At 43.1% G+C, this 8,533-nt stretch overlaps 2 protein-coding genes across 2 annotated transcripts in view; one reads left to right on the top strand and one right to left on the bottom strand.

Annotated features, from left to right (window-relative positions):
* Sugct (succinyl-CoA:glutarate-CoA transferase) overlaps positions 1-4,780 on the bottom strand; it is a 714,904-nt gene extending 710,124 nt beyond the window's left edge. Inside the window, 2 exon segments of the mRNA XM_038333002.1 lie at positions 1,692-1,700; positions 4,634-4,780. Coding sequence (XP_038188930.1) covers positions 1,692-1,700; positions 4,634-4,727 — 103 coding nt within the window. The 5' untranslated portion in view covers positions 4,728-4,780.
* A 434-nt stretch (positions 4,781-5,214) lies between these two features.
* On the top strand, positions 5,215-7,548 carry LOC119816986 (M-phase specific PLK1 interacting protein). The gene is made up of 2 exons (XM_038334104.1): positions 5,215-5,862; positions 6,989-7,548. The coding sequence occupies exons 1-2, from the start codon at positions 5,527-5,529 to the stop codon at positions 7,187-7,189; spliced, it is 537 nt and encodes a 178-aa protein (XP_038190032.1). The 5' UTR covers positions 5,215-5,526; the 3' UTR covers positions 7,190-7,548.
* Positions 7,549-8,533: the final 985 nt, after the last annotated feature.

Raw genomic sequence — 8,533 nt, forward strand, 5'->3', positions numbered from 1 at the left:
TATAGGACTATTTCTGTAAGTATTTTTTTTTATTAAATTCAATGGAGACTTCTGTTGGTGTAATTGCATTGATACATGTATTATGCATTGGTGAAGCATATTAGTCTGGAAAGAAATAAATATATTTAACACATTTCTCTTGTGCCTGATCAATATATATGCTTAGTAATGAAAAGGGAATAGCTTTTTTTTTTTCTTTTTTCTTTTTTTGGTTTTTCGAGACAGGGTTTCTCTGTAGCTTTTTTAGAGCCTGTCCTGGAACTAGCTCTTGTAGACCAGGCTGGCCTCGAACTCACAGAGATCCGCCTGCCTCTGCCTCCCGAGTGCTGGGATTAAAGGCGTGCGCCACCACCGCCCGGCAAAGGGAATAGCTTTTTAACAAAGCAGAGGAATTGAACTCTATTTAAAAACAGTTCCTAGCCAGGCGGTGGTGGCACACACCTTTAATCCCAGCACTTGGGAGGCAGAGGCAGGTGGATCTCTGTGAGATCGAGGCCAGCCTGCTCTACAAGAGCTAGTGCCAGGACAGGCTCAAAGCTACAGTGAAACCTTGTCTCAAAAAACCAAAAAGAAAACAAAAAACAACAAAGAAAATCAACAAACAAAAAACAGTTCCTATAAAATCTTGCTTTGTCAATGGAAATATTAAGTGATTTGCTGTGTTCAAAGCAGATTCACTCCTATTAATGAATAAGCTAATCACATATTCACTTCTCGGTAACCTACATTATAGGTGTTGAATCATAAGAGAAGACCCCCAAAACTATGAATCTAGGAGTTTGTACAGAATGATACCACCTGCCACCTTCCTCTGATAAATGGGAGTAAATTCTGGTTGGGTGGAAAAATGAACGAATGTCTGAGCTCCTACCCTGTGAGATATAAATAGCCTTTCCAGGGGCACAGCAGCCCCACTGAGTTTGCAGTCCTGAGAATGTACCCAAGTCTCTCGGTTTGTATCCCTTTAACTATAAACACATACTTCAAACTATCTAATCAATCATCTTTTAACTTCCAAGGTTTGTGCTTTAACCCAGTTTCCATTTAGAAAGTGCTAGCAATGCAGAAACATGAAAATATTTACTTCTTGCAGACACAATAAACAACCAAAATATCAATGCATGAAGCACTCATTGCTGGCACTAACCTAAAGTGGATGTTTTCAGAGTCTTTTTTGCTGAGATCTGGGACTTCCTCAGTGGGGTCTCAGAGTCTCTTTGCAGGATGGCAAAGTAAGGAGACAAGGTGAGCAGGACTCTGGGTCCCAATCTGTCTTAAACATTATTCTTCTGCTACTGGACTCTCAAATGGGTCTTTCTTGTTTTTTCGGTTTTTTTAAAGATATGGAATGATGAAATGAAATTGATACACACACACATACACACACACACACTTTTAGATAACCTAAATAAAGATTGCAAACTTATAGAAACAAGCAGTCTCAGGGCTGGAGAGATGGCTCAGAGATTAAGAGCACTGGTTGTGGTTGTTCTTACGGAGGTCCTGAGTTCAATTCTCAGCAACCACATGGCGGTTCACAACCATCTGTAATGAGATATGGTGTCCTGGCACACATGCAGGTAGAACACTGTATATATAATAAATAAATAAAAACTTAAAAAAAAGAAAAAAGCAGACTCCACTCATCATCATACTTGTTTCCTGATCTTGTTTCTCTTACTTGCTTTAACTTCTACACTCTAAAACACTACCACCGGAGAGTTCTCATGAACTCAGAAAGTTCCCTGACATTGTTCATTTCTATAAATACAATGTTAAACTGAACACAACACCTAATCGCTGGCAATATCTGTCCTGAGAGGACTGCAGTGTGCACAATCCTGTTTTCTAATGCTAGTCATCACTACACTGTGTGTGCTGTTCTTTTTTGCAGGAACAATGTCTATTTGCTAACAAAAATGTCTAATTTCCTTTTCTCTCCAAGAGAAAGCTATTATATACTCACAACCATCATTACAGTTCTTTAATTTTTATAGCACCAGGAAAAACAACCAAATTTCCTTTCCCCTCTTGCTTTCACTAAACTCAGTATAGAAAGAAATTTTCAGTCTGGGGTTCTTGAGCCTACCAGCTCAGCCAGTCAAACTGTAAATCCCAGACTAAAGTTTAGGAATACCCTGGCTATAGTTATAGTTCACTAGCTAAGAGCATATTCATCATCTGTAAATCCAAAAGAAGCTACACAGTACCACTTTCTTTTTTCTTTTCTTTTCTTTTTTTTTTTTTTTTTGAGAGAGGATCTCTATTATGTAGTTCTGGTCATCTCGTAATTCACTATGTAGAAGAGGCTACTTGAACTCACAGAGATTCCACCTGCCTCTAGCTCTCAAATGCTAAAATTAAAGGCCTGTGTCATACGGGGAGGTGATGGTGGTGGCACACGCCTTTAATCCCAGTGCTCTGGAGGCTAAGACCTGTGGTTCTCTGTGAGTTCAAGGCTAGTCTTGTCTACAGAGTGAGTTCTAGGATGCCAAGACAGAGAAACTCTGTCTCAAAAAACAAAACCAAAAGAAAAGGCATATGTCACCATGCCTTGCCACCTTCAAAATTTATGTGCATGTGTTTTTTATTGCATTTTTCAAATGATTAATTTGTATTCTAAGGGAGAAAAAAATCCCTAGAATTCAAACAGTCTGAATTCTGATCTTGCTGGGTGAGTTTAAGCAAATCATTTAACTGTTCTTGCCAAAATTATCATTTGAAAGATGTCTGTAAAGAGATTAAAATATATCTTGAGTTTCACATAATTATTAAAGATTCAGTTTTAGACAATCCTTATATATACCTATATAAGGTAGGTACACTGCCTTAAATATAAATCTACCCAGCAAAATTTTCCACTGTATTTCTTCCTCTCCCAGATTTTAGTGTATTGTGTGGATAGATATAAACACATTCTGGGGGCTGGGAATGCACTGAAGCTCAATAGTAAAGAACCTGTCTTGCCTGAATTAGACCTTGGATTCAGTTCCATTCTAGAGGCAGAATTCAAGTAAAAAGATAATATTGAACAAGCTGAGACCTAATTCTGTATATAGTTATAAAAATAATAAATGCAACTTTGATGCCCATCACCCCACTTCTTGGCTCCCCTTGTAGTATAGATTATTGAATCACTGACATATATGTGACTTATTTATTGTAAATATGAGTGTTTAGAAAAGAAACATTTGGTCAGTGTTAGTATTCAGGCATCTGAACTGACCTGCCCTTGGGGTCCTGACAGGACATGCCCTCAGCTGCAGCCACTAAGAGCACCCCCTGTGCACATTCTCCATGTTCCCTTATAAAAGGCAGCTCTTATCCACCTCCAGTCTCTTCCTCTCTCTCCCTTTCTGTCTTTCATCTGCTACTCTTACACCCCTCTTTCTCTTCCACCACTCTTGTCCCCAGGGGCTGGTCTGTGCTCCTTCTCTATCCCCTTCTCGTTCCTCTTCCAATAAGCCTCCTGTTGTATGGTGTGACTTCTCGTGACGTTTTTAAATAAACAACAGTCAGGATAGAACAATACCAAAGTTAGATAAGTTGTAGTCTGCAGGCTTTAATTATATCACTATATCTTGATGGTGGCACTATCCTTCCATGAATAATTATACAACTTGTCTTCAGAAGAAAGAAATGTGGTCAACCCTTAGTTATATATTGAGAACTTGTCTCAAAAACAAAACAAAATGAAGCAAAACAAGAAAGTTGAATGGATTTAATTGCCTAAGAATAAACCACCACCACGAAAAAACAAAACAAAAATCTCATCCCCTCGCCCCAAAATCCTGCGTGTCTCCATTAATAAAGAAAAAGCTGAAAAGACACTCTTCCTCATGTCACTGAAGATGTCAGAGACTGAACAGAGGCCAAAATGTTCCATGAAGGTGCTCTGGCTGAATGCAAACCACAGAGGACAGGAGCTGGAGAGGAGGCTCAGTGCTTAAGAGGACTGGCTGCTCTTGTGGAGGACCTGGGTTGTTCCCAGTGCCCACCTGGAAAAGCACAGCCACACTTTTCTCCAGTTCCTTCTGATCTCCAAAGGCATAGGCAAGTGCATAAATACACAACAAAAATCTAAACAAAATCTCCTCAGGCCCATACTATACACTGGTCTAATTTAATGAGTTCTAGAGTTCTCCGAGCTGATTTCAGTATGAAGAACCAAGAGAAACTCCACAAAACTAGTAATTTGAAATTCCATCTTCTACAAGATGGAGACAGGTGTCTTATGCAGAATATATGCAGAAGATGGAATTTTTGAATTATCCTGTTTCTTTATAATTACGAGATTTTTAGGTTTTTGGTTAAATTTTCCTCTTTTTCCTTTTAAAAATATCTTTTTCCTAATCTCGTCAACTTCCACAAGAACGGAAACGCAGGGGTCAAGTCCGGCATCAATTAGTTCAGGCTAAGTTATCAAGGCAGCAGTCAGCTTTCTAAAACTCAGCTTTGGGCAGGAGGTAGTGTTTTTTTTTTTAAGTTATCAGAACTTGGGGGACTAAAAGGAAGGGGTGAAGAGAAGCGGGACGTGAACGCGGCCTCGAGCCCTGTGGTGTCGCCTGGCCTGAGGAGACAGCGGCGCGAGCGCTCTCCTCAGGGAGTCGGGGCGCTCAGTGTCAGAGGGTACCTGACTGCGGGCGGCCGGTCCACAGCCCCCTCCCGCCGGCCCGGCCTCGGCCCGGTCTCCGAAAAGCCAGCGCCCTGGCCAGTGTCCACAGCATCGTCCCCTCAGAAGAGTGAAAGAGAGCGCGCTGGCGACAGCCCTCCTTGACCTTAGGACCCTCGACAAGCCCCGCCCCCTTGGCCAGCTCCGCCCACCTCCTCGGTCCCGCCCCCCGGACTCATTTCCCCCACCCCCACCCCCGCGCCTCCGAGCTGGCTCCGACTCAGGCCCTCGCGGCCCCGCCTCCTAAGCCCCGCCCCCTCGGACTGACCCCCCCCCCCCCCCTCCCCTCTACCCCGCGCCTCCGAGCTTTCCTCCTCCCCGGGCCCACTCGGTCTTGCCCTTGTCTAGAGCCCGTGACTCCGGCCCGTGGCCCGGCAGACACCCCGCCTTCCGGAAGCCCCAGAGCCCGATGGCCCACCCCCTCGAACCCGCCCCCTCCGGGCCCAACTCTCCCCCAACACTCCCTCTCCCACCCTACCGCACTCTGCCACACCCCACACCCCGCACAGCCTATAAGACAGGACAACGGGGTTGTGTCTTCCGCTTCCGCCTTCGTGGACGTGGGTCCCACCGAAGGCTGCCGGTGGCAGTGTTCGAGGGTGTGGGTTCTATTAAACTGTCTTTCCTCCTCTCAGACACACCCACGTCCTCCGGCTTGAGTGACCAATTTACTCGCCTTCCTGCGGAAGCTTTGAGCGGTCGGAACCTTTGTGCGCCCGGAACTAAGGTGCCGAACTGCGCTGGCACCCGGAAGGCTCCATAAATAGAGGAATCCCATTTCTTTTTCTGGCGGTCGATCGCTGGAGTTCCGGTGAGAGAATCATCGAGGGAGCTCTTCGGCTTCAGTTCCTGATATGCACCGACCGAATTTTCGACCCCCAACTCCTCCATACCCCGGCCCGGGGATAGGAGGCTGGGGTAATGGAAGCAGCTTCCGGGGTGCCCTGGGCGGGGGGCCGCGGCCGCCCTCCCCGCGGGACGGGTACGGGAGTCCGCACCAAACTCCGCCGTGCGGGCCCCGGGCTAGGCCGTACGGGAGCAGCCACTCTCCGCGGCATGGCGGCAGCTTCTCGGGGACCCGCTTCGGGTCTCCGTCCCCGGGCGGCTACCCAGGCTCCTACTCCAGGTCCCCCGCGGGGTCCCAGCATCAGTTCGGCTACTCCCCAGGGCAGCAGCAGACCTACCCCCAGGTAAAGACAATAGCTAGCGTTTGCCGAGCTCTTACTGCGATGGCAGACGTGATACTAAACTTCCCTTTACGTGGATTGCTTAATCCTCTGTGAGGTGACGTGCTACGTTACCCAGTTTTGCAGATAAATATACTGAAGTGTAAAGAAATAACTTAAGATTACCGTAAGTGGCAGAGCTATCGTTCTCTGTTCCACAGCAGTTGTGCTCTTAACGAGTATACCATATTCATATACAAATTTTCTTAATCCTCTATTTCTTCTCCTCCCAGCCCCCACAGTTTTTTTTTTTGTCAGTTTTTCAGTAAATAATCCTGAAGTCCTATGGGGAGGATAAATGATTCCCTACTATTGTATGACTTGTCTAGACTTTAGTCCACTGCATTTCCTACCGATGGCCATTCTTGGTTTGTTTCATTGTTCTTTCTTTTTTAATTGTTACAATTTTTTTTCCCCCGAGCTGTATTGACAACTACAAGTTCTCTTGAAGGACAAAACCGAGAATCGGGAATTGTGTAAATTTCCCTTCATCGAAATGAGTGTCCACAAGACAGGAAGTTAGCTCTTTGGCTGACAACTTGAATCTACCGTGTTTTTGCAAACTTGAATATTCTCACCCAGCTGAAACCCGTTGAGCTGGAGCTAAAAAGTACAGGAAATTTTTATGCAATATAAAAGTAGAAATTTGATAGCTATCAGGTTAAAACGTTTTCAGGAAAAAAATGAATACAATTAATTTGTTCACGGCTTGTACAGGATTTATTTGTATATAATAGCAGCAGGGTTATCCCATTAGAAACTCAAAAATAGGCATTTTTTAAAAACGAAATATACAATTGGTTTTAGTAATTGTTTTGTTTTTGGAGACGGGGTTTTCTCTGTAGCTCTGTAGACCATGATGGCCTTGAACCCACAGAGATCACGCCTGCCTCTGTCTTCTGTGGGCTGGGATTAAAGGCGTGGGCCACCGTTCCCTGCTGATTTAAAGAAAACAAGAAATTTGCAACTGAATATACTATTCAGCTTCACTTTTCAGCTTTTAATATGATCACCACTAATCTTCAACTAGTCTCAAAAGTACCAATTATCTCTATTAGATGTTTTTTAACTGATGATTTTTTTCCTAAAGGGTTCTCCAAGGACATCTACACCATTTGGATCAGGGCGTGGTAGAGAAAAAAGAATGTCTAATGAGTTGGAAAGTTATTTTAAGCCTTCAATGCTTGAAGACCCTTGGGCTGGCCTAGAACCAGTATCTGTAGTGGATATAAGCCAACAGTACAGCAATACGCAAACATTCACAGGCAAAAAAGGAAGATACTTTTCTTAACTTTTCTGAAATTCAACTGGAAGCTTCATGTGTCAGGAACATCTTGGACAGAACTTTACACAACTTGTGTAAATGAGTTGAACCCAAAGATGCCTGTGCTACGTGGTGGTGGCACACACCTTCAATGCCAGCACTGGGAGGCAGGCAGGCGGATCTGAGTGTGAGGCCAGCCTGGTCTACAGAGTGTGTTTCAGGACAGCCAGGGCTACACAGAGAAACCCTGTCTCAAAAAAAGAAAGAAGATGCCTGTGATCAAGGGATCACAACAATTTAATCTTTCTCCCATTTTACAAAAGAAACCAATGGTAAGATTTGTTTCCCAAAATGGGCTCAACAGTATTTCAAGTCCCATATACTCTTGCAGAATTCAGCCACTTCCTATCAAGAGGATGTGTCGTTTTGAACTTTATCAAACATTTCTTACTGTCCTGATTAAAGGAGTATGATGAACTTTATTTTTATTATGAGTGAAATATTTCATCCAAACTGTTGCACTTGCAAATGGAAATGTTCAGAATTCAGATGTTTTGACCAGTAAAAGAGATGGCAGTGTTTGCTTAATGGCTGTCTTTTTTTTTTTTTTTTTTTTTTTTTTGTTCCCTGTTTTAAAAACTAGTCTTTGGGTGAATCACATGAAAGAAAAACTAAGAGTATGGATATAACAAAGGAAAAGCTACCATTTTAGGCAATAAGCAAATGGTAAGGCTATTTGCCTCATCTAAGAATATCCAAATCTAATATTAAACTACGGTTTTTAAACTACATTTGATTTTGGGTGAATCAGGTTCTCTATTTCCACCATGCTGAACAATGATGAGTTTGAAGATGCATCTCAAATTTTCAAAATTTGTGTGATTTCAAGGGCGGAGAATATAGCAGTCCGTGTGTACTTCTCATATACTAACATTACATTTCACATTAAAGGAATGTGACTTAATTCAGACAAATGTAAGTCTGCAGTCCCAGGACTCAGGATGCTGAGGCAGGAGAATTACAAGTTTAAGGCTAGCTTGGGCTACAAGCAAGACCTCCTATTCTTGCTCTCCAATCCCCATCCCCTCCACCCCCAGGTATTTTACAGGTTATGTTTTATATTTTCCAGAATTTCTTTCACTCTTGAAACCTTTCAGGAATTTTGCCAGTCCATTAGATAATCTGTAAATTTTCAGTAATTATTTTTCAGGCCTCCTTAGTCTCCAGCCATGACTTAAACCACAAGTATTTTCATTTTTACCATGAACTTCCTAGTATCTTTTTCTTCTTTATCCAATATTTACTACCTAACCAAAGATTTGTCATTTTCTAACCCATAGTGAAAACACTGCCAGTTAACTTATGTAAGTG

This window comes from Arvicola amphibius, chromosome 6 (assembly GCF_903992535.2).
Source record: "Arvicola amphibius chromosome 6, mArvAmp1.2, whole genome shotgun sequence".
Classification (NCBI taxonomy): domain Eukaryota; kingdom Metazoa; phylum Chordata; class Mammalia; order Rodentia; family Cricetidae; genus Arvicola; species Arvicola amphibius.

Excerpts from the sequence above, each read along its gene's own strand:
- LOC119816986 (XM_038334104.1), top strand. The coding sequence starts at position 5,527 with ATGCACCGACCGAATTTTCGACCCCCAACTCCTCCATACCCCGGCCCG. Across the intron at positions 5,863-6,988 it reads AGCAGCAGACCTACCCCCAG|GGTTCTCCAAGGACATCTAC; the intron begins GTAAAGACAATA and ends TTTTTCCTAAAG.